The sequence below is a fragment of the Balaenoptera acutorostrata genome, chromosome 11 (assembly GCF_949987535.1).
Source record: "Balaenoptera acutorostrata chromosome 11, mBalAcu1.1, whole genome shotgun sequence".
NCBI classification, from domain to species: domain Eukaryota; kingdom Metazoa; phylum Chordata; class Mammalia; order Artiodactyla; family Balaenopteridae; genus Balaenoptera; species Balaenoptera acutorostrata.
In genome coordinates, this window is record NC_080074.1 from 43,097,702 (window position 1) to 43,124,623 (window position 26,922).

The 26,922-nt window shown below is 35.5% G+C and overlaps 1 protein-coding gene across 5 annotated transcripts in view; it reads left to right on the forward strand.

Annotated features, from left to right (window-relative positions):
• The window catches only part of OSBPL8 (oxysterol binding protein like 8), a 207,723-nt gene that overhangs the window by 77,767 nt on the left and 103,034 nt on the right, over nt 1-26,922 (forward strand). The window contains exon 3 of one of the 5 annotated variants that reach the window (XM_007194985.2): nt 23,135-23,171. The exons of 3 other annotated variants lie outside the window; for them this stretch is intronic. In XM_007194985.2, the coding sequence (XP_007195047.1) occupies nt 23,135-23,171 (37 nt within the window). Of the gene's footprint in view, nt 1-16,602; nt 16,656-23,134; nt 23,172-26,922 lie in introns of all 5 variants that reach the window. One more of the 5 variants, XM_007194987.3, reaches the window with a different exon arrangement.

Genomic DNA, 26,922 nt, shown 5'->3' on the forward strand with positions numbered 1-26,922 from the left:
GGTGTGCGGGCTTCAGTAGCTGTGGCATGTGGGCTCTAGAGCGCAGGCTCAGCAGCTGTGATGCACAGGCCCAGTTGCTCCGCGGCATGTGGGATCCTCCCTGACCAGGGCTCGAACCTGTGCCCCCTGCACCGGCAGGCGGATTCTCAACCACTGCGCCACCAGGGAAGCCCCCACCCCGTATTTTTTTGAGAAAATCCCATATACATCATTTTATTCATAAGTATTTCAGTATATATCTCTAAAATATAAAGACTTTTCTTTAAAACTTTAACCATAAATATCATTATTACTCTAAAAATGAGTAATTCGTTAATATAGTCAAATAACTAGTCATTGCTTAAACGTCCCTAATTGTTGTAAATTTCTTTTTATTTTCTTTGTGTTGGACTTGGTTTGTAAGTCACTTAAGTCTTTTTTAATCTTTTAAGTCTCTCCTGTATCTTCTTTTGATTTTTCCTTTTCAATTTTTAATTTTCCTTTTCAATTTATTGAGGAAATAAGGTTAATTTGTCCTGTAGCGTTTCCCACAATCTGGATTTGCCCCCATGGTGATTGTTTAATGTGTTCTTCAGTTACTTATATTTCTTGCAAATTGGTCAGTAGACAGTTCTAATCTGAGGCTTGCTCAGATTCAGGTTCAATTTTTTATGACAAGAATACTTCATTGATGGTGTTCTGTATTACCATCAGGAGGCACATAATGTCTGATTTTCTCTCTTCTTGTGATAATAGTGGCCATTGATGATTGTTGCTTAGATCTGTTAATTCAATAGGAGTATAAATTAACAGCAGTACTTAAATATTTGTAATGTTTGAACTTCCCAAGTGGGAAAATATCACTCAGTATTTCCTATTGTTTGAGCACTTAGATTCTTATTGTACCTTCTTTTTTTTTTTTGTACTTGTTAAAAGTTGTTCTTGATTCTATTAGAGGCTTGAATGATATAATGTAAACATTTTGCAGGTATATAATGGGACTCTTTAATAAGTTTGGGGAGCTAAATTAGAGAAAGGGTTAGCTTTGAAAAAGTAAAAGAAATAGCCAGTGGTCTACACAGTATATCAGTAGAATTTCAAGCCAGAAATCTTTTGTATTTCCATTATGCTTGGAGATTTTCGGAGTGTGTTCCTAGGACTATGGAACTCAAGATCTTTTCAGAGAATCTGTGAGGTCGAAATTATTTTTGTAGTAATGCCGTGGTACTTGATGTTATTTGCTTTGTTTCTCATTCTCTTGTGAACATACAGTGCACTTTTCCCAAGACTGTATGAGGTGTGATTATGCCATTGCTCTGCTGGCTAATGGAGTGTATGCTTGTGTATTCTTGTGTTTTCAAATTTTCTTAGTTTAATTTTTTCCTAAGCAGTGTTTTTTTTTTTAATTTAAATAAACTTCATTTTTTAGAAGAGTTTTACAGAAATATTGTGAACAATTTTTAGGTTTACAGAAAAATTCTGAACATAATACAGCATTTTGTGTAGCTTGTACCCACTTTCCCTTGTTATTAACGTAATAGTATGGTACATTTGATACAATTAATGAATCCATATTGATACATTATTAACTGAAGTCCATACTTTGTCTCAGATTTCCTTAGTTTTTACCTAATGTCCTTTTTCTATTCCAGAATCCCATCAGGGTAGCACTTTACATTTAGTCATCACATCTCCTTAAGGCTCTCTTGGCAGTTACAATTTCTTTCTTTCTTTTTTTTTTTTAAATGATAAAATTCAACATTTATTCACAACAGAAATTCTCGGAAAAATAGGAATAGAGGTGAACTTCCTCACATGATAATCTACAAAAAAACCTACTATTAACGTTATTTTACTTTTTTAAATTAATTTTTATTGGAGTATAGTTGCTTTACAATGTTATGTTAGTTTCTACTGTACAGCAAAGTGAATCAACTATACATATACATACATACCCTCTTTTTTTGGATTTTCTTCCCATTTAGGTCACGACAGTGCATTAAGTAGAGTTCCCTGTGCTATACAATATGTTCTCATTAGTTGTCTATTTTATACATAGTATCAATAGTGTATATGTGTCAATCCCAATCTCCCAATTCCTCCCACCATCCCCTTCCCCCTTGGTATCCATATAGTTGTTCTCTACATCTGTGTCTCTATTTTTGCTTTGCAAATAAGATCATCTATACCATTTTTCTAGATTCCACGTATATGCACTAATATATGATATATTTTTTTCTCTTTCTGACTTACTTCACTCTGTATGACACTCACTAGGTCCATCTGCATCTCTACAAATGACCCAATTTCGTTCCTTTTTATGGCTGAGTAATATTCCATTGTATATATGTACCACATGTTCTTTATCCATTCCTCTGTTGATGGACATTTAGGTTGCTTCCATGTCCTGGCTATTGTAAATAGTGCTGCTGTGAACATTGGGGTGCGTGTGTCTTTTTGAATTATGGTTTTCTTTGGGTATATGCCCAGTAGTGGGATTGCTGGGTCATATGATAGTTCTATTTTTAGTTTTTTAAGGAACCTCCATACTGTTTTCATAGTGGCTGTATCAATTTACATTCCCACCAACAGTGCATGAGGGTTCCCTTTTCTCCACACCCTCTCCAGCATTTATTGTTTGTAGATTTTTTGATGATGGCCATTCTGACTGGTGTGAGGTGATACCTCATTGTAGTTTTGATTTGCATTTCTCTAATAATTAGTGAGCATCTTTTTATGTGTTTGTTGGCCATCTGTATGTCTTCTTTGGAGAAATGTCTATTTAGGTCTTCTGCCCATTTTTGGATTGGGTTGTTTGTTTTTTGATATTGAGCTGCATGAGCTGCTTGTATATTTTGGAGATTAATCCTTTGTCAGTTGCTTTGTTGCAAATGTTATCTCCCACTCTGAGGGTTGTCTTTGCATCATGGTTTCCTTTGCTGTGCAAAAGCTTCTGTGGTTCATTAGGTCCCATTTGTTTATGTTTGTTTTCATTACTCTAGTAGGTAGGTCAAAAAAGAGCTTGCTGCGATTTATGTCAAAGAGTGTTCTGCCTATGTTTTTCATCTAAGAGTTTTATGGCAGTTATAATTTCTTAAGACTTTACTTGTTTTTGATGACCTTGACAGTGTTGAGGAGTTCTGGTCAGATATTTTGCAGTGTCCCTCAATTGGAATTTGTCTGATGTTTTTCTCATGATTAGACTGGGTTTTTGGGAGGAGACCACAAAGGTAAAATGCCATTTCATCACATCATTATGGAAAAGTATACACTATCAACATGACTTATCACTTTTGATGTTGACTGTGATCACCTGGCAAAGATAGTGAATTTCTCACTTTTAATTTCTAATTCAGCAAATATCAATAAATATAATCCACATAAACAACAACTCTTTGGAGTCTTTGGTAATTTCTAAGAGTGGAAAGGGATCTGGAGACCCAAAAGTTTGAGAATTGCTCATTTAAACATTCAGTAGCTAACACTTTAAGGACAAATAATTGGCAGCTTACATGATGTGAAAAGAGGGACCCAGTAGTTGATCGGGTGTGTTGGAGGTGCAGGGGGAGTTGAGGTTGGAAAGAAGAATTATGATAGAGCCTTTAGGAATGAGAGAGTGATGATCGAGATAAAATTTGCCTATTTCATAATTGTACCTAGCATTCAGACATGATCTATATCAAGGAGTTTTTTTGTTTGTTTTTGTTTCTTTTTTCATTTTTATATTTAACAAATATTGGTTGAATGCTTATGTATTTTGTTTTATTAGATTTATTATTTTATCTGATTTATATCATCTGCAAATAATAGTTATTTTTTTCTTTTCAATCCTTATACAACTGAGCCTGTGGTTTTGTGTAGGTATGTCTAGGGGTGAGAGGTGGAGGAGTCTTTAAAGCCTTCCAGAAATTTATCCATTTTGTGGAGGTTTCAAAATTATTTAAGATTTAATATTTTTTATTTAAAAAATTCTCTGTTTGGGTCTCCTATTTTGTGAATATAGCACTTTTGCTTCTTTCATCTCTCTTAACTTCTATATTTTCCATCTTTTCCTTTCTTTGTGCCTTTTTGTTGAATTCCTGTACCACTTTTCTGACTCACTAATTTATTATTGTATCATATTTGTTTTGCTGTTCAAACCTGCTGTATACTTTATTTCACCGTAATATTTTTATACCCAGTATTACTAGCTGTTTTTTTGTGATTGCTTGGTCATGCTTCATTTTTTTACAGTATCCTCCAGTATCATTTTGAACGTATTTATTGTGGTTATTTTAAGTTTTTGATGGCTTTTGTTTACTAATTTTCTTCCCTTCCACTGAGATTGTTCAGTTTTCCTTCTCAGCACTTGGGCTTCTTAGGATATTAATTATTTTTGTTTGTGAGCTTGTGCTTTCTTGGAAATAATATTCTCCTAGGAATATTAATTGCCTTATCTGATACTGTCCTAGATAGAAAGGTAAGAACCCAGGGACTTTTTGGTCTGTCTAGGGAATACATGTCTTAGGGTGAAGAATCTCTTGTTAAAATCATTGTTTCATTATTCCTCATTTGCTCCTTCCACTCATATATCCTGTTTCTTAGGGAATTTTTCTGTATTTCTGCTTTGGGCATAATTCTTTTCGAGAAGCTGCCTCCCTAGTTGTAATCAGTTAGCTCGTTTGGGGTAAAGAACAGTGGAAGGTAGTGGTCAGCGTCTTTGCCTGCACTTGTTGTGTGCATACTGCAACTGATTTAAAAACCATTTAAAAACAAAAGTGTTTAAAACTTTGTTTAATGCCTCTGATTGGTATTAAATCGTGTTCTGCCGTGGTAGTAAGGACAGAGTGGGCAGTGATCTGTCCGGTGTTATAGAGAGAAAAAGGCCCAGAAAGATGGCTCCCAGGTCTTCCTCCTACTCTGGCCCCCTGGCCTTTCCTCCATCTGTGGTACTGTACTCTCTGTCTGCTTGAAGCTTGCTCCCCATCCATCCATCTCTAGTGATGGGTTCAGGGAGGGTGTTAGTTACTTCACTGGTAAGTAACTCAGTTCCCATTTGCAAAAAAAGTTGGTTACTTTCTTTTTGGCTTTGTGTTCCCTGTGTGAAGGTTGGCTGAGGTGGTGGCTGAAAGGGGACCAAAAACATCAAAAGAACAGCAGCCCTGTTGGACAGTTCATTTATATTAAGATCTTTGTCAGCTGTGACATGCCACAGTTTAAAAATCAGAAATCTGTTAAGGTAGCTAACTCCCAAGTAAATAGATTATGTCATTTACCCAATAGAAAGTTATTTGTTTTGCTAAATTAGACTTAAGGTGGAAACATGGCTTTAAAGATTTATTATTTCTTTCAATATCCATAACATTGCAGTCATTCAGATTTTAAAAGTATGGTTTGAAGGTTTTTCATAAGCATTATCATTTGCTGTTTCTTCTAAGTTTTAAGACATGCAGATGCTTCTTATAAGCAGAATACAGTAAAAGCCAAGACATCCACAGCTCTACCTTTAACTCTTAATTAAAATTATGTGCATTAAGAATCTTAAATTTCTTCCTGCTTTTTAGAAAAATAAAATGAGAGTCCCACAAAACCTCAGAAAGACATATGAAGGGTTAGAATTTCAGCATGTCGGAGATACATAAAGATAAAATTTGATTAAAAGTTCAAGAAAATCTCTACCTGTCCAACTGTCTAGTGAGAATAGAGCAATGAAGGGATATTTATCCAGACCTCACCTTAGTAGGTTTTCATTAACTTGTGACTACTTCAGAAGTCACCTTAAGTTTAATATGGTGAAAACAACAGCAATGGAGCAAGAAAGAGCTTGAGAGAGGGAATGAATTTACGTATATGTATATGAATTTATATTTGTATGTGTGTATGTACATGTATACACACACACACACACGTGAAATTTAATTTTAGCCGAACATATATTGAGTCTAGAAAAACAGCCTACCATCGTTGAACATATCTATACACATAGTACCTCGCCAGGTTTATGACTACACCATGTTTGGAGCATATTTTAGGTCTCAGAGGCAACATCGCTTGCTGCTTTAGGGGAATTAGTAGAAAATAAAGCTAGAGGAAATGAATAACAGCTAACATTTGTTAAATTTCTATAATGTGCCAGAGCTGTTCTAAGTACTTTGTAGATAAACTCATGTAATCTTCACATAACCCTATGAGATAATATAATTTACTGTCTCAGTAGTAAATAGATGAGGACACAGAGAGTTAAGAAAGTCGCTCAGGGTCACACAACTAGTAAGTGGCAGAACTGGGATACATTTTGTCTCCAGAGGGTAAGCTTTAATCTTTTTCCTGTATTGCATCTCACCTATGATGTTAGAATCAGATTATACAGAACCTTGAATACTACTTTTACAGTTCGGGATTTTTGTTTTTAATGTAATGTCAAACCATTGAATTTTTTTTTTCTTTTTTCTTTTTGAGTAGGGAAACAACCTGTTCAGAGTGTGGCTTAGGAAAATTATCTTGACAGAGTTATGGATATTGGAGGGAGGGGCAACCAACTGAACATTAGAGTTATCTGGGGTGTTCTGAAAAATCCTAGTGCTCAGGCTGTTCAGTTGAATTAGAATCTTAGAGGGTGAGACACAGACATTAGTACTTTTTAAAGTCTCCTAGGTGATTTCAATGCCCAACTAAAGTTGAGAACCATAGAAATAGAGATGGTTAGCCCATGGAACAAGTTAGCATACAGTTTTGTAAACTAGGTAAAAGACAGTTAAAACGTGTCGGGTCATAGTAGCAAAACAGACAATATGTCCCTTCTGGATTTTCCTTTTCTCCCTAGATTTCTAAAATCGTCACTTTCCCTATTTGGGTTACTGTATTTGTGTAGAGAAAAAACATTATTTTTTGCAGTCTTACTATGTGCCCTCACCGGGGCTTGATGTCTCACACACTTTCTCATTTAATTCCCTCCATAGTACTGTGAAGTAGATATTACTCTGTTTTTAGAGATGAAGAAATTGAGGCTCTAAAGGGGTTAGTAATTTTTCTAAGTCACATAAGCTCATCAGTGGACCATGTTAGGATTCAAATACAGATACTCTGTTATTCATGTCATTGAATGTAAGGCTAATGTTTTTAATGTTGTAAACTGATCTGTATTACACCTAGCCTTTTAAGCATCCCTTTAAAGTTTTTCCATACATTACCTAAAATAATGTATACTTTGAAAAATGTGCAATCCATGATGTATTTTATTTAACCCAAAGTTTTGTTCTCCTGTAACTAATTTTGACTTTTCTCTCCAGGGTGAATTTTTTGGCATTTTGGCACCACATAGTAGCTGACACATGGAGAGGAGTTGCTGACTGCGTTTTTATATGTGGTAGATATTATGAGTCACGGAGGGTGACATTTCCATATTATCATTAGCAGTCTTGCCTGTGGCTTGATCAACATAATTTGCTAATGAATGATTTGTTAGAATAGAACTTCAGAAGGAAAGAAGGTATTTGTTGTACAGTTCTTACGTCTTAATTCAATTCCTGGTCATGATTCATTATAGAATGTAGGCTCATGTATCTGTGTAAAGAATTGGTCAAAACGAAATTGCAGGTAATGTAAGCTCTTATTTCAAACTGAAACTCGAAATTATGTAAACAGGTCATAAGATTAAGCTTCATACACTGAAATATTTATGTATGTGAGCTGCCTCATATAACCAGCTGTCATACCTAGCCTGGCATGATAGTGATGTGATAACATGGTTTCTTTTGAGCTGTTATTTCATAACCTTTTCAGGTAACTGTGGAGGGTTAGGTCAGATATAGAGGAACATGTTAATGAGGTCAAATGCCAAGGTCATCGGTTTAATTCTTTTAGTGGACAGTTAACTTTTTTCTTATTTTATAAATACAGACTTCACCAGCAGTCTCACATTAGTTACAACTGACATCACATTGATTGATTTTGAACTTCCTTTGTATGTGAAGCTCTTGATGAAGGAGGTTGGTTTAAACCTGGCAAGAGACCGCTAGTACCAGAAGAAATATAATTTATGCTCCATTACCAAAAACCGGTGGTGAATCTGTAACAGTGTCACTTATGAAGGACAGAATTATTTAAGAAAAAGCATGGGAGAATTTCTAGCAATGGACTTTGGGCATATGATGGCCAAAGACTAATAGTGGAAGAAAATACAAATATACTTTAAATTACAGCTAAGGATGCTCTTAGGACTGAGGTAATTTTCTATGTTGAATTGTTAGTATAACAGAATTTTAGTACTGTAACAGACATCATGAGCAAATAAGAAAGCTAAATTCAAAATATTTATTCAAGTATACCTAGGAAATACTGATCGACTTAGGTTTAGAACTCAGATTTCATGTTTCTAGCCCATATTATTTCTTTGCATATCTATTTTAAGCATGTAGAATGTTAAATTTTGGAAAATACAAAGATGAGCAAGACTTGTTTTTTGTCTTAGGAGAATTGAAACTAATTCCTTTAATAAACAGAGGAACTCAACGAACTACATATGTATAATAAATTCTTTGCTAGGTATTAGGGTTATAATACTGACTGAGCCTTTTTTCCATTCATTCAGTGTTTGTTGAGTGTCTACCATGTGCCAGGCTCTGTTCTAATCTTAAAGGATTCGACAGTGAACAGAATAGACAAAGTTCCTACTCTAGGGGAGTTAACATTCCATTGGAGAAGGACAAGGAATATACATAAATATATACTGTGCTGTGTGATGATTGTTGTGATGAAAAATAAAGCAGGGTAAGGAAGATAAAGAGTACCAGAATTGGAGATAGGTGTTGCTATTTTCTAGGAATATCATGGAAGTCTTCTGATGAAGTGACTTTTAAACAGAGTCCTAAAAGTAGCTTTCTAGGCAGAGGTAAGACCCAAGTGTGAAGCTCACAAATCTTTTATGCAGACTGGTGGTTGGGCTGTAAGTGTTGAGGTTTAGGGGAAAGGTGAGTGAGGGGTCTTTCTACCTCCTGACTCAGGAAGATGGAAGTGCAGGTCCTTAGGAGCACATGGAGCTCTATGGCTGCCCGCTGCACTTCTGCCTGATAGAAGGATACAGTGACAAAACAGATGGAGTGAGTATCCCTTTGTTATGCCTGGTGTAGGAAGTCAGGAATACCCTTACCAAGGATGTGCTATTTTTTCTGGGATAATAAGAATGAGTGTACCAGGAGAGTGATTGGGATGGCCCTAAGGGGCTGGAGTTCAGGAGAGGTTAAGGTGGGAAACTAACTTGGGGAGTTGTCAGTGAATAGAATGCATAAAAATCAAGTCAGTGGAATCATTCATGGAAAGCATGTTGCATGGGGACAAAAGAGATTCTAGGCTGCAACCTTGGGAAATAACTATCTTAAGGGAGAAGAAGGGGAAGGTGGCCAGGCAGAAAGAGGAAAGAAGAGAAAGGAGAGAAAATAGCTTGGAAATTAAGGAAGGAGGGAGAGTTTTGAGAAAAGGAGTGGTGACAATGACAAATGCTAGAGAGTGGTCAGTGGGTTGAGTTGGGGAGAGGTAAGGTTGTGCTAGACTTGAATTGTCCAATAGTTCTATTTGACAACACTGTAACTAGACCATTGTAATATTAGGAAAAAAGTTAAATAACAAATTAATTTTTACCTATTTATGGTAGCAGTAGAGGAAATACTATGAGATAACTATGCATTGTTAAAGAACTGGTATTAGAAAGTCAGTGTTGGGGAAAGATAAACTTCAGCTTGAACTTTGGTAGCAGAATTGGCAATTTAAGTTGAGCCTTCAAGGCAGGGAACTTTTGAGCTATTGAACAGGGAAGCAAAAACAATGTAGGGAGAATATTGCAGATTGCTCTGAGCAATCAGTTTTACTAGACAGATAATTTAGATGAGTGAAATTTTGGAGTTGCAAGGCTATCTCATAGGAGATCAAAACATTTCTGTGGAATGAATAATTGGGTCAAATTGTAGACGATTTAAATATCAGGGTTGGGGCTTTTTTTCCTAAAGAATGGGTGCTATCAAATATTTTTAAGTGGAGAAGCAACATGGCCCAAGCGATAGGTTAGGGAATTAACTTGGTAAATTATTCATTCCCTTCTTGGTCCTTTCTTAGTCTTTGTCATTTATTGTACCACTCAGTAATTCTGCCTTATGTCTGTATAATGCTTTAGCAAAAATTTATAAAGTACACTCATGTAAACTATTATTAAGCCTCACAACAACTTCAGAAAGTTGTAAGGTTTAATAATTGTGTATTCACAGAGGAGAAAATAAACTTCAGAACAGCTAAATGACTTGCTAATGATAGGTCTGGCTTGAATAATGAGTAATATTGGGTAGATTGGGTGGAGATAACTTACCTTAAAGTCAAATGAATTACTGTACTACAGTATATACAGTCTTCAGTATATGGTGATATTCTTAGCAATAGGGACCATGTCTTTATTGTGTGTTTGAACTTCAGTATTTAGTGTAGTAGGCAAATGAGTAAGGTAAGACTGAGTGCAGGGACATCTATTAGAAGGAAGATGCAAAAGTTGAGAAATGTGGTGATGTGGGTCTGGCCTGGTTAGTATTAATGGGAATTGAAAGAAAGGACTAGATGTGAGATAGATATTGTCTAGGTAAAATTAATTAGAATTTAATGACTTAATCAGATGTTGGGAGGAAAACAGAGTCTCAGTGACTCAAGGGTTTAGGTCTCAGTGATTGAAAGAAAGATGGTACCATTGAAAGAACTGAGCAAGTTGGCATGGAAGTTGGTTTCTGAGGGAAGCTACTGAGTATGATTTTTGACATAAAGATGCTTCTAAAACAAGCTTAAAGCCTTTTCTTTGTTAACAGAATTTTTTTTCTTTTTTACTTTTTAAATTTTATTTTATTTATTTTTTTATACAGTAGGTTCTTATTAGTCATCAATTTTATACACAACAGTGTATAGATGTCAATCCCAATCGCCCAATTCATCACACCACCATCCCCACCCCCCCACAGCTTTCCCCCCTTGGTGTCCATACGTTTGTTCTATACATCTGTGTCTCAACTTCTGCCCTGCAAACCGGTTCATCTGTACCATTTTTCTAGATTCCACATATATGCGTTAATATATTTGTTTTTCTCTTTCTGACTTACTTCACTCTGTATGACAGTCTCTAGGTCCATCCACATCTCTACAAATGACCCAATTTCGTTCCTTTTTATGCTTGAGTAATATTCCATTGTATAAATGTACCACATCTTCTTTATCCATTTGTCTGTCGATGAGCATTTAGGTTGCTTCCATGACCTGGCTATTGTAAATAGTGCTACGATGAACATTGGGGTGCATGTGTCTTTTTGAATTATGGTTTTCTCTGGGTATATGCCCAGTAGTGGGATTGCAGGATCATATGGTAATTCTATTTTTAGTTTTTTAAGGAACCTCCATACTGTTCTCCATAGTGGCTGTATCAATTTACATTCCCACCAACAGTGCAAGAGGGTTCCCTTTTCTCCACACCCTCTCCAGCATTTGTTGTTTGTAGATTTTCTGATGATGCCCATTCTAACTGGTGTGAGGTGATACCTCATTGTAGTTTTGATTTGCATTTCTCTAATAATTAGTGATGTTGAGCAGCTTTTCATGTGCTTCTTGGCCATCTGTATGTCTTCTTTGGAGAAGTGTCTATTTAGGTCTTCTGCCCATTTTTGGATTGGGTTGTTTATTTTTTTAATATTGAGCTGCATGAGCTGTTTGTATATTTTGGAGATTAATCCTTTGTCCGTTGATTCGTTTGCAAATATTTTCTCCCATTCTGAGGGTTGTCATTTCGTCTTGTTTATGGTTTCCTTTGCTGTGCAAAAGCTTTTAAGTTTCATTAGGTCACATTTGTGTATTTTTGTTTTTATTTCCAGTACTCTAGGAGGTGGATCAAAAAAGATGTTGCTGTGACTTATGTCAAAGAGTGTTCTTCCTATGTTTTCCTCTAAGAGTTTGATAGTGTCTGGTCTTACATTTATGTCTCTAATCCATTTTGAGTTTATTTTTGTGTATGGTGTTAGGGAGTGTTCTGATTTCATTCTTTTACATGTAGCTGTCCAGTTTTCCCAGCACCACTTATTGAAGAGACTGTCTTTCCTCCATTGTATATCCTTGCCTCCTTTGTCATAGATTAGTTGACCATAGGTGTGTGGGTTTATCTCTGGGCTTTCTATCTTGTTCCATTGATCTACGTTTCTGTTTTTGTGCCAGTACCATATTGTCTTGATGACTGTAGCTTTGTAGTATAGTCTGAAGTCAGGGAGTCTGATTCCTCCAGCTCCGTTTTTTTCCCTCAAGACCGCTTTGGCTATTCGGGGTCTTTTGTGTCTCCATACAAATTTTAAGACTTTTTGTTCTAGTTCCGTAAAAAGTGCCATTGGTAATTTGATAGGGATTGCATTGAATCTGTAGATTGCTTTGGGTAGTATACTCATTTTCACAATGTTGATTCTTCCAATCCAAGAACATGGTATATCTCTCCATCTGTTGGTATCATCTTTAATTTCTTTCATCAGTGTCTTATAGTTTTCTGCATACAGGTCTTTTGTCCCCCTAGGTAGGTTTATTCCTAGGTATTTTATTCTTTTTGTGGCAAAGGTAAATGGGAGTGTTTCCTTAATTTCTGTTTCAGATTTTTCATCATTAGTGTATAGGAATGCAAGAGATTTCTGTGCATTAATTTTGTATCCTGCAACTTTACCAAATTCACTGATTAGCTCTAGTAGTTTTCTGGTGGCATCTTTAGGATTCTCTATGTATAGTATCATGTCATCTGCACACAATGACAGTTTTACTTCTTCTTTTCCAATTTGGGTTCCTTTTATTTCTTTTTCTTCTCTGATTGCCATGGCTAAGACTTCCAAAGCTATGTTGAATAATAGTGGTGAGAGTGGACATCCTTGTCTTGTTCCTGATCTTTCTCCTTTTTCATTTCTAATTTTATTGATTTGAGTCCTCTCCCTCTTTTTCTTGACAAGTCTGGCTAATGGTATATCAATTTTGTTTATCTTCTCAAAGAACCAGCTTTTAGTTTTGTTGATCTTTGCTATTGTTTTCTTTGTTTCTATTTCATTTATTTCTGCTCTGATATTTATGATTTCTTTCCTTCTGCTAACTTTGGGTTTTGTATGTTCTTCTTTCTCTAGTTCCTTTAGGTGTAAGGTTAGATTGTTTATTTGAGATTTTTCTTGTTTCTTGAGGTAGATTTGTATAGCTATAAACTTCCCTCTTAGAACTGCTTTTGCTGCATCCCATAGGTTTTGGATTGTCGTGTTTTCATTGCCATTTGTCTCTAGGTATTTTTTGATTTCCTTTTTGATTTCTTCAGTGATCTCTTGGTTATTTAGTAGTGTATTGTTTAGCCTCCATGTGCTTTTCACGTTTTTTCCCCTGTAATTCATTTCTAATCTCATAGCATTGTGGTCCGAAAACATGCTTGATATGATTTCAATTTTCTTAAATTTACTGAGGCTTGATTTGTGACCCACGATGTGATCTATCCTGGAGAATGTTCTGTGTGCACTTGAGAAGAAAGTGTAATCTGCTATTTTTGGATGGAATGTCCTATAAATATCAATTAAATCTATCTGGTCTATTGTGTCAGTTAAAGCATGTGTTTCCTTATTTATTTTCATTTTGGATGATCTGTCCATTGCTGTAAGTGAGGTGTTAAAGTCCCCCACTCTTACTGTGTTACTGTCGATTTCCTCTTTTATAGCTGTTAGCAGTTGCCTTATGTATTGGGGTGCTCCTATTTGGGTGCATATATATTTATAATTGTTACATCTTCTTCTTGGATTGATCCCTTGTTCATTGTGTAGTGTCCTTCCTTGTCTCTTGTAACATTCTTTATTTTAAAGTCTATTTTATCTGATATGAGTATTGCTACTCCAGCTTTCTTTTGATTTCCATTTGCATGGAGTATCTTACTTTCAGTCTGTATGTGTCCCTAGGTCTGAAGTGGGTCTCTTGTAGACAGCATATATATGGGTTTGTTTTTGTATCCATTCAGCAAGCCTGTGTCTTTTGGTTGAAGCATTTAATACATTCACGTTTAAGGTAATTATCAATATGTATGTTCCTATGACCATTTTCTTAATTGTTTTGGGTTTGTTTTTGTAGGTCCTTTTCTTCTCTTGTGTTTCCCACTTAGAGAAGTTCCTTTAGCATTTGTTGTAGAGCTGGTTTGGTGGTGCTGAATTCTCTTAGCTTTTGCTTGTCCATAAAGCTTTTGATTTCTCCATCGAATCTGAATGAGATCCTTGCTGGGTAGAGTAATCTTGGCTGTAGGTTCTTCCCTTTCATCACTTTAAGTATATCATGCCACTCCCTTCTGGCTTGTAGAGTTTCTGCTGAGAAGTCAGCTGTTAACCTTATGGGAGTTCCCTTGTTTGTTTTTTGTTGTTTTTCCCTTGCTGCTTTCAATAATTTTTCTTTGTCTTTAATTTTTGCCAATTTGATTACTATGTGTCTCGGCGTGTTTCTCCTTGCATTTATCCTGTATGGACTCGCTGCGCTTCCTGGACTTGGGTGGCTATTTCCTTTCCCATGTTAGGGAAGTTTTCAACTGTAACCTCTTCAAATATTTTCTCTGGTCCTTCCTCTCTCTCTTCTCCTTCTGGGACCCCTATAATGCGAATGTTGTTGCGTTTAATGTTGTCCCAGAGGTCTCTTAGGCTGTCTTCATTTCTTTTCATTATTTTTTCTTTATTCTGTTGCACAGCAGTGAATTCCACAATTCTGTCTTCCAGGTCACTTATCCGTTCTTCTGCCTCAGTTATTCTGCTATTGATTCCTTCTAGTGTATTTTTCATTTCAGTTATTGTATTGTTCATCTCTGTTTGTTTGTTCTTTAATTCTTCTAGGTCTTTGTTAAACATTTCTTGCATCTTCTCGATCTTTGCCTCCATTCTTTTTCCGAGGTCCTGGATCATCTTCACTATCATTATTCTGAATTCTTTTTCTGGAAGGTTGCCTATCTGCACTTCATTTAGTTGTTTTCCTGGGATTTTATGTTGTTCCTTCATCTGGTACATAGCCCTCTGCCTTTTCATCTTGTCTGTCTTTCTGTGAATGTGGTTTTTGTTCCACAGGCTGCAGGATTGTAGTTCTTCTTGCTTCTGCTGTCTGCCCTCTGGTGGATGAGGCTATCTAAGAGGCTTGTGCATGTTTCCTGATGGGAGGGACTGGTGGTGGGTAGAGTTGACTGTTGCTCTGGTGGGCAGAGCTCAGTAAAACTTTAATCTGCTTGACTGCTGATGGGTGGGGCTGGGTTCCCTCCCTTTTGGTTGTTTGTCCTGAGGCAACCCAACCCTGGAGCCTACCTGGGCTCTTTGGTGGGGCTAATGGCAGACTCTGGGAGGGCTCACGCTAAGGAGTACTTCCCAGAACTTCTGCTGCCAGTGTCCTTGTCCCCACAGTGAGCCACAGCCACCCCCCCCCCCCCGCCTCTGCAGAAGACCCTCCAACACTAGCTGGTAGGTCTGGTTGAGTCTCCCCTGGGGTCACTGCTCCTTCCCGTGGGTCCCAATGCGCACACTACTTTGTGTGTGCCCTCCAGAGTGGAGTCTGTTTCCCCCAGTCCTGTCAAAGTCCTGCAATCAAATCCCACTAGACTTCAAAGTCTGATTCTCTAGGAATTCCTCCTCTCACTGCCGGACCCCCAGTTTGGGAAGCCTGACTTCCGGCTCAGAACCTTCACTCCAGTGGGTGGACTTCTGTGGTATAAGTGTTCTCCAGTCTGTGAGTCACCCACCCAGCAGTTATGGGATTTGATTTTACTGTGATTGCACCCCTCCTACCATCTCATTGTGGCTTCTCCTTTGTCTTTGGATGTGGGGTATCTTTTTTGGTGAGTTCCAGTGTCTTCCTGTCGATGATTGTCCAGCAGCTAGTTGTGATTCTGGTGTTCTCACAAGAGGGAGTGAGAGCACGTCCTTCTACTCCGCCATCTTGGTTCAGGGCCTGTTAACAGAATTTTAGAACCAGAAGTTAATTTGCAATAATGTCCGAACATACAGGTAGGAATATGTTGCGATGAAGTTTTGGAGATAGGCTAGGTCTGAAGAAGAAACTTGGAAGTTGTCTGAGTAAAGGTAGTAAATGAGCCTTGATTAAGAATGGAATCTGCAGGAAGAGAGCAGGTAGAGAGAAAACAACAAATAGTTGAGGATTGAGCATTGGTTAAGGTCACTCACTTATTGAATTGGAGGACCAAGTAGAGGTAGGAAATTTAGGAGACAGGAAGCCAGAGCAGTGGAGTATTTTAGAAACTAAAGGAGGAGAGGGCTTGCATGGAAAGGAGGAGAGGGCTTGCGTGGTGGAAGGGCTGATATAATTAAATATATGCAAGGAGGATAAGAACTGTGAAAAAGCCCCAGAACATGTCTGAGAAGACTTCACAGGTTGGCAGATTGATTGTAATTTCCTGAAGCCTCGGGATTTTTTTTTAAGGATTTAGTTTCCAGTGTACACATACTGGTAAACATACTATTGCACTTTTTTTTTTTTTGCTACTTTTTAAAAGATTAATGCACCACTTAATTCATTTGATAAACTGTGCGTGCTCTCTAGATTCAGATTCAGGTATACGAAATTAAATCACTCCTGAGAAAATTTGTCTTTTTTTAGATCTTGCCATTTACAGAAGTTGCTGAAGTTCAAGAGACAGAGAGTAATATATGGTATGGTATTATGTTCAAAATGTTAACATTTTTGTATTTTTTTTCAGGATTTCAAGTTAGATTCTTAAAATATATTTTCCACTATGTTTAATCATAGATGATTATGCCATTATAAAACATAGCTAATATAGATTGAAAAGACCACTTTGAAAATTGCGTTTTCATTTTTCCAATATGTAAATAGATTTAATCTTTTTTGACTATAAAAATAATGCATACCAATGTGGCATATTTAAACAATAAAGGAAAATATAATAAATAAAATTCTACCTTCTAGAGGTAACCACTGTTTTTATTTTGGTGGCATATGTGTATTCATATGTGTATATCTTACATATGAAATTTCATAAAAGTGGAGTCATATCATAGAAACTTCTTTATAACCTAATTAAAAAAAAATTTTATTTTACTGAAGTATAGTTGATTTACAATGTTGTGTTAATTTCTGCTGTATAGCAAAGTGATTCAGTATAACCTACTTTTAAAAGCCAATATATAATGAATGTTTTTCAGTCCCTGAAAAAAAGGACCAAACTATGATGACTACATAGTATTTTATTATGTGAATGTATTATTATTTATTTAATTCCCTGTTTTAAGTAGATTACTATAAATGATGTTATAAATATCCTTGAACACATCTTTTAGTATACATTTGTAGTGGTGGAATTGCTGTATCAAAAATGTAACTGCTTGGAAGATCAGATCAGATCATATTCTGTAACAGCGATAAACTCTAGTCCCAGAAAAATATTCCCTTAAAATCTCTCCTGTAAAACTCAGGGATAAAATGTGCACATGTGTGTTTTGCAAACGATTGCAGGAATATGAAAAAATTCATTTAAGTGTGGAGTGATGACTCCTGTTTAAAGAGCAAACAGATCTCAGCTGTGTTGTATATCCCTCATTGACGTTTCTTACTCGAAGAGCCAAAGATAGCACTAAGGAGAACATTCTTTTTTTTTTTTTAATTTTCTGTTTTTTAAAAAATTTATTCTACTTATTTTTTTTTTTTAATTTTTGGCTGCACTGGGTCTGTGCTGCTGTGTGCTGGCTTCCTCTAGTTGCAGCGAGCGGGGGCTACTCTTCGTGTTGGTGTGCGGGCTTCTCACTGCGGTGGCTTCTCTTGTTGCGGAGCACGGGCTCTAGGTGCGTGGGCTTCAGTAATCGTGGCGCACGGGCTTAGTTGCTCCGCAGCATGTGGGATCTTCCTGGACCAGGGCTCGAACCCGTGTCCCCTGCATTGGCAGGTGGATTCTTCACCACTTCACCACCAGGGAAGTCCAAGCGCTCTTTAGATGTTTTATATAATTCTTCTTCAGCATTGTGGCTTCCGAGAGCCCACTGAAGTAGGATTGCTTCTCTGAGTACAACTTGATCAACTGTATTGGGGGAAGAGGTGCCATCTGCTTGAAGTTTTATTTTTAAGCTCTACTCACATCAGTGCTTGATAAGCTATTTGTACTTTCTCTTAAGCTCAACAGGTAAGTCAAATCAATAAAACAGGGAGGTGCTGTGCTAAAGGCAATGAAATCAAGCTATAGACCTCATGGTTTTGTTTCTGTATTATATATATAGGGTGGCCATCTGTCCTGGATTGCTCAGGACTGAGGGGTTTCTCAGGTTGAAGGGTGTGATTATGAACTTCTACCTCTTCCTTTACATTTCTTAAAGATCACAAGTTTTATGCTAATTATAGATGGCATGGCAAATATTTAGAAGTACATTAAAGTAAAATCACATTTTTTGTATTATGCTCTTTTCCTGATATTTGTAGACTAAAATCAGTAAAGATTTAGATAATGGCTATATTTCATGCTTTTATTTAGAGTACTGGTAGTATGCTATTGAATACTAAGTAGAAAAATTCTAAGCATGTTACTATTTTGTTATTTTTCAGCTCATGCTTTCTGCCAAAGTAGAAAATTTATTTATATGATAAAAAATTTGAGATGACTGTATGGACATTGTTCAAGGGATAATTGTAAACATGATAAGTTGCTCAGAGAGAGAAAATGTTTCTGTCATATCTTAAATGCTCTTTTTCTGAACAAGCTGAGGAGAAAGTTCCTGGATTCTTTGAGATTCTAGTAGTATTTTGGTTCTCTAACAAAAGCCAAGAAGAGTGGCTAGCTTTTTATTTTTTAAAATATCTTAAAAGGTACTTGTATAGAGCATTTCCACATCAGTACTTCCACATCGTCTTTCTTCATGGGTCATACAACATGGAACTGCACAAATTAGGCCCACTCCTAAAAGCAGTAAGAATAAGAAGTGTAGTGTGCAGTTCAGCAGTGTGTAGAAGACCTCAATCATGCCAGTTACTTGGTAAAATTGATATGGAATCTTCAATTACTTATATCTTGTTTCCCAGTTAGCATCACTTGCAAATAATTCTGGGAGGATGATTTCACTTGCATCTCAACTTAATGCCTTTTTATCCACATCCTTCTGGGAAAGGTTTCTGAAGTGAAGCTTATTTTTCATTGTGTTTCTGCTTCTATTTGTAGTGTTTCAGCTTAATTCTTAGTTCTGTTGTTCCATTATAATATATGTTATCTGGAGGCTGTTCTTTTATTCTGTGGCATTTTTCTATCTCCTGTGATGAAGCCATTCAGATCATATACCCTAACTATCACACATACCGTAATTTATACTATTTTCTTACCAACCTAAACCTTTCCCTGTACAGGTCTGTGTGTCTAGCTGCCTACTTGACATTTTTACTTAGATGTCTGACAGGCATTTCAAACTTAACCTATTCCAAACTGAGCTACAGTTGGCCCTCCATATCCGAGGGTTCTGCATCCACAGATTTAGCCAACTGCAGATGGAAAATATTTGGGGGAAAAAAATTCCAGAAAGTTCCAAAAAGCAAAACTTGGATTTGCCACATGCTATAAGCTATTTATATAGCATTTTCATTGTATTTACAACTATTTACATAGCATTTACTTTGAATTAGCTATTATAAGTAATCTAGAGATGATATAAAGTATATATAGGAGGATATACATGGGTTATATACAGATACTACACCATTTTATATAAGGGACTTGAGCATCCGCAGATTTTGGTATTGTGGTGGGGTGGGTGTGGGAGGTGTCTTGGAACCAGTTCTCTCCGGATACCAAGGGATGATTGTACCTATATTTCTCCCTGTAAACTAGCTTGTCTCACTGTCTTTTCATCTCAGATTTTGGCAGTTCATCCTTCCAGGTGCTCAGACTCCAACACTTGACATCATTTTGATTCCTTTTTTTCTTTTACCTCATGCTTGGCCTGTTTGGAAATCCTGTTGACCTTACCTTCAAAACATATTTAGAACTTAACTACTTCTCATCACTCTCACTGCCCCCATCTTGGTCCAAGTTTCCTTCATCTCTCCCCTAGATTATTGCAGTAACCTCTGAACTGATAATACCGTTGTCCCTCTGGTCTATTCTCAACATAGCAGCCAGAGCAGTCCTGTTAAAACATAATCATGTATGTTAGTCCTTTTCTCAGAACTATCCAGTGGCCCCCTATTTCATCCAGAATAAAACAGAAGCCTTGGCTAGTTCCTATAAAGTCCTACAGCTGTTTGCTTCTTTGATTTCATCTGCTACTCTCCTACTTGCCTTGTTTCCAGCCCTCTGGCCTTTTCACTATTCTCCAAACACTCCAGTCTTGCTCTCCAAGTACTCTACTCTGTACTTGATCCTCCCCTCTCCCTGGAGTACTCTTCCCCTTTAAGGCTTTATGGTAAGTTTCCTCATTTTGTTCAGTCAGCTTGGTAGTGAAGCCTTCTTAGGCCACCCTATCTAAAACTTTAACTCCATCTTCCCTAACATTTTATGTCTTCATTTTCTACTTATTTTTCCTTAGTATTTATACTATATAATATACATCAAAATTTTACTTGTTTATTATGTTATTGTTTTTCTTCCCTACTAGAACATAACGACCACAAGGACAGGATTTTTGTCTGTTGTGTTCACTGCTATATTTCTCAGTGTCTGTTGTGTTCACTGCTATATTTCTCAGGTAATGGTACCTGTCTATATAGTAGGTACTCAGTGAATATTTGGATGGATGGATGGATGATGGATCAATGATAAGAATAGACAGTGTTTACTTTGATTATTCTCCAGTGCCTCAGTCTGAGAAAAATATTGGATTAATACAATACATTCAGGTTTATATGACACCAATATGCCTGAGGATATAATGTTGAAAGCATAATTTGAAATAAATGTTCAGAAGCTGTTGTATATGCTAGGGATTATTTTCTGGGAGTAAATATATAAGGAGTACAGCTGCACAGAAGATGACATAGTGCCTTTAATCAACAAAATCTGAGAATTATATCATACAGAACTGTACAATGAAAGCGAACTTGATCTTTTATCCTAAGTAGAAGACCAGCTCAAAAGCTTCAAATGTGAGTGGCCTTTGTGAAATTAAATACTCTTAACTATGTAAATATGGTTAGGATCATTGCTTTCCTTTAGGAAGTTACAGGTAAATCTAGGGAAACTGGTAATTATTCATATCAGTACAGGAAGATTTTTCTAAAAGATGTCTATGAAGGATTTGTAAAGTTTGCAATAGTTGTCTCTGTCAGGTTCCGAACTTCCTTCAGTTTTCCAATATTGTATTAGTTATTTATTGGTATATAACAAATCATCCCAAAATTAAATGGTAGAAAACAAGCATTTATTATCTTACAATTTCAGTGAGTCAGGAATTTAAGAGCAGCTTTGCTAGGTGTCTCTAGCTCAAAATCTTTCATATGGTTGCAATCAAGCTACTGGAGAGTGGGAGCTGCCGCTGAGGGGGTCAGGGGAGGCGGGAGAGTCATTTCCAAGGTCACTTAGGGTTTGTGGACAGACCTCAGTTCCTTTGCCTCATGGGCCTTTTTACAGGGTTGCCTCATGATGCAGCAGCTGGCTTTCCCCAGGATGATCTATCTAGGAGAGAGCAAGAGACCGCAAACAAGATTGAAGTCATAGTCTTATTACAGTCTAATTTTGGAAATGACATCCTTTCACCTCTGCCATTTTCTGTTCATTAGAAGTGATTCAGCAAGTCCAGTATATGCTCAAAGAGAGGGGATTATACACCAAAAAGTGGGGATCACTGGGGCCATTTTAGAAGCTGCCTGCCACAAATACTTTAATCTCTTCCCACATGCTTGCTAGCTGTAATGGATTTGAGCACAATTATTTCGTTGTCACTAAAGCTGTATTTTTTTTTTATTTTACCTGTGAAACTGAAATCAGTTTATAGAAGAATGAATTAAAATGGACAACTAGAAAAAATGAATAGAGCAAATGCCTTTAAAGGCATTAGAACATAATTTTAAGCGTTGTGAAATAACCATCACTTTAGGGAAGTAACAGGGCCAAGATATTTTTTTTTCCCTAGGAGACAACAGAAGCCCCAAAGCAAACAACTGCTACTTTTTTTTTTTTTTTTTTTTTTTGGTCAAAACCAGTTAAGATTCCCCATTCCCTTTAAATAAGACCAAACAACAATGTCATTAGTGGTGGGAACTTTTTGTTTGTTTCTTTCTTCACTTCTGATACGTTTCCATGTTTGGTATTTGAAATGAAGGAGAGAACTAAGGACTCTGTTCCTGCCAAGGGAGACCAAAGCACTTGTCTATAGGTGACATTTAGTGTAATGCTGTTTATTAAAATAGTTACTACACAAAGGTCAGCAGTCTTTTTCCTGTTTCTTTTAGTTGATTGCAAGTTAATCATTTAAGAATTGGATCTTCTGACTTCCTAGAGACTAGTAGCTCTAGATTATATGCTTGATATTAGTGGGTCCTAAGAAAGTTTTGTCTAACTTAATAAAATTTATTGTTCTTCTAATCAATACTCCTCTTTGTTTTTTTGCCATTTGAGAAAAAAATTTGTTCCACTTTGTTGATGTCTCTGTAAAAGCTCTTTGCACATGCTTGGCATAATATAAGCACTCAGTAAACTCCTTTCTTTATGTAGAAGAAGCAGCCTGAATTTCTATGTAGTGTTAAGTGCTTTCATGGCATGCAGGACTAATATTTAATAGTGCATGGGTGTTATATATTTTTAAGCCACTTGAATTTAAAGAATGAATAACTTTTTGGCTGTCCTTTACATTTCTAAATAATTTTTTGTCACTCCTAACCCATATCTCGAATTATAGTTGAAAGTAATTTTTCACTTGAGTAATTTTCAAAACAAAATACTTGGGTGATTTCATTTTTCTCTTTCCACCTTCATTTTCCAAAATTAAAGCAAACAGTGCCTAATCCAAGGTCTTTTTATGTGTGGAAAAGAAAATCCCTTGCGAATTATGATTATTAGAATTGATATGCATGTGCTTTCTACTTATAAACTAATGCTGTTTTCCTTGTCCTTTTGTTTCACTGCTGCTTCAATCCTGATACATTTTGCTTCTTCCTGGTTTGGATTGTATTTGTTTGCTGCTCAATTACCCTGCATTAAAAGCTTCTTGGTGATAGCAAAGATGTCCTTGGGCCATCAAGTAAGTAGCTAAAGTTTGAATGGCATGTTTGGAGACATGATAATATTTTGATGTGTACTTAGAAAAGGCATATGGTATTTCCATTTTGGTTATTAAGTCTTCTGCTTTTCTTTCCAGGCATTGAAATATAAAGTAAAGAATATAAATGATCATTCAGTACGCCTCTGTTGTCAGTGTCCCTCTGAGATTGATAGTGTTTGTATATTTACATCTTGATTATCTGAAGATGGATTATTTATTTAGCCAGTTATCTAATTCATAATTTATAAATTCAAAATTCCTAAGTTATGAATTAATACTTCTTTATAGTATCCTTTCTACAATCATCACAAAGCATAGGTCAGAGTACTTTGAGGCTGGATATAGTACAACAAATTCACTGTCATATGAAAGTGAGAAATACTGTCTTATTTTGTCAGAATTTTTACATAATAGATAATTTGGTTATGAAAAGTTTTTATGTATACTTTGGCGATTTCATAAGTGACCTGTTTTATCTAGGGATTTAGAAGATATACCCTTTAAATTTATGTCCAAAAAATTTTTTTTGACCAGATGCTGTGCTAGCTTCAGGGGATACACGATGAATAAAACATGTGCCATGCCCTTAAGATCATTATATACTAGTAGGGGAGTTAGACCCATGAATACATAATTTCAAAGCTTTGTGACATATTAAAAGTCATAGAATTACTGAGGTGAATGAAACTTCAGAGATCATTTAATAAAGCATTAACTTTGTAGGTGAAGAGCCTGAAGCTAAGAACTTAAATATCTAAGGAGTTAGAATTGGTTGCTAGTTCAATATGTCATCTTCTGGTTTTCAGAAATCAGAATGAAACTATCATTTTACTGAATTCAAGTCTAACCAAATAATTAAGATATTACTGCATCATAAATCAGACAAAGATTTTAACTTTATTCAAGACCAATGTGGAAATTATATCAATTTAGGATGTTTTAGTATTTATTCCTAAATAATTGACTGTTGTAAGTCAGTTCACCACTTTGGGGCTCATTTTTTTTATTGGCTAAAGAAGGGTACTGAGCAAGATAATGGCCAAGTTTCTTCTACTTGTAAAATACTTTGGTCTAGATCAGTTGCTGTTTGTCTCTAATAATGGTTATAGTATGTTTGTGATTTTGTTTTCTGAGAAGAGAGGTAATTTAAAGTAATATGCTAAAATTCCTTTTTTATTCTAATTGCAACAATCCATAGTATTTTAAATATATTGTTTATTATACATCTAGCATTATTAGAATAGTAAAATTTAAAAGTAGAAAAAGTATACAAATCCCAAAACATCTTTATGCTTTCTTGTTCAGCCTTACTTGTGATGATACCTGGTAGATATTTTCAGTGCATTTTTCTGTTACTTTAATTACCTCATATATTTAGATGTTGGCTCAGGTGAACTGATTGGCACTGCTGAACTTTACAAATAGAATTGCATTTTTAGAAATTTATTGTGGTTATATATTTCAAGCATATGTAAATTAAAATATACAACATATAGTAGAGATGAGATTATATTGTATTCTGCCAACTGTTAAAAGACCGAGGCTGTGTAATTATTTACTGCAGACCATATATCTTTTTGAGTGAAAAGTAATTTCACATAGTACTTCATTAGGATCTGTACAATTGAATGAAAAAACTATGAAGATCATATTCAAATTACTTATGTATTTGAGAAAAGGTATACCATCTGTAAGGGGATATTTAGGATTTTCATAGAGATTTGTATGACTTTAAACAATTGCTTTACTTCTTAGTTTTCACTTAGATTAAAAGCAAACACCAGACTTTGAGGCTTGTAATATTCTTCAGATTTTGTATTGATGAGTTGAATTCAGAAAGAATGGTAGTTATAGAATCATATTCTCTTAGAAGTTACAGTATGTTAATTATATTACTATTAATTATTCCAGTGTGATTAGTTTTTACCATATTTAAAAGTAATATGAATAGCAAAGTAGGTTGCTTTGCTTTACTTTGACTACAAAGTAGAACCAGGAGAGGGCACTATAATGCTAATACCTTTAGAAGGTGAGACAGTTGATTGAATTACCAGAAACTATTTTGGAATCCTGCAGTGATTCATTGGTCAAATATCGATCCAAGCATTTAGTAAGTACTTATTGTCAGTTTTATGCCAAAGGATACAAGTGAAATTAAAGTCACTGCCCTTCTTGAGTTTATATGTGAATAGTCTACTATTGTGCAAATGATATAGGACATCAAAATGATTTTTATATTATGCAGATTTTCTGTATAGTTAAAGTTTGTGAATGGGGTGAGAGAAAACAAATTAAAAAATGCTTTCTGTTTTTTTTAAGGAAATATACTCTGTGTATTGCTATATCTACAAACCCTCTCATTTCAAGGTTATCAAAATAATAAACAGTAATACCTCAATCAATAAGGAGTTAGAAAGGGGTGAATAGAACTAAGTTTACACTTTTCCTTTTTTATATAGTGAAGTTATTCAAGACTTAGATATGTATGTCTTTCTGATGGAATACTAAAGCATACTTTAATTCTATTAGCTGTTCTTATAATGTATTTAAATTAGCCCTAAATGTACTAATACTACAAAAGAATATATGAAGCATATGTAAATTATAAAGCATAATCATACAGTGAGTACATATTGAACCTACCACTCAACTAAAGAACTTGAATCCTACAAATGCCTCATGTCTATCTATGTGCTTCTTCTCTTTCCTCTCCCTGTGCCTACCTGCCCAGGGGTGATGACTAATTTGTATTTTTTTGTTTATTATTCTTTGCTTTTTCAAAAACAGATTTTTTGGGTTATTTTTAGGTTACATATGTATCACTAAGGTTTGCTAGGTTTTTAATTTTATAAGAATGGTATCATGCTATATGTCATCTTCTCAGACTTGTTTTTTGTAGTTAACATTGGATTTCCAAGATTCAGCCATGTTACTGGGTATAGATAAAGACCATCTGTTTTTAGTGCTATATACTATTCCATTATATGCCTATACCACAATATATTAATCCATATTGTTTTCAATTGATGAATATTTAAGTTGTTTTGATTTTTGCTATTATGAACAGCGTTGCTATGAACATTCTTATTTTTGTCTCTTGGTACACGCATATAAGAGTATTTCTAGGTATAAAGCTAAGAGTGGAAGTTTTGGACCCATAGGATATGCTGAAATTCACTTTTATAAGATCTAAATGGTTTTCCAAAGTGCTTATATCAGTTTATATTCTGCCAGTAATGCTTAAGATGGCTCACTGATCCCATCCTTACCAGTATTTGGCATTATCAGACTTACTAATTTTTTTCAGTTTTACTGAGTGTAAAATATTTATTTCATTGTGATCTTGATTTGTTTTTTCCTGACTGCTAAAGAGGCTGAAAATCTTTTTCTACATTTATTGGCCATTTGCATTTCTTCTTCCATGAACTAACTGTTCACGTTTTCCCACCATTTTTCTTTTTTTTTAAATTAAAAAGTTTTTTAATTGAGGTATAATTGACATGCAACATTGTATTAGTTTCAAGTGTGCAACATAATTCCATATTTGTATATATTTTGAAGTGATAACCACAATAAATCCACTTAACATCCATCACCATACATTGTTACAGAATTTTTTTTCTTATGATGACAACTTTAAGATTTACTCTTGTGATAACCTATAATGGAGAAGAATCTGAAAAAGAATATAGATAGATAGGTAGATATCTATATATATATAGATATATAA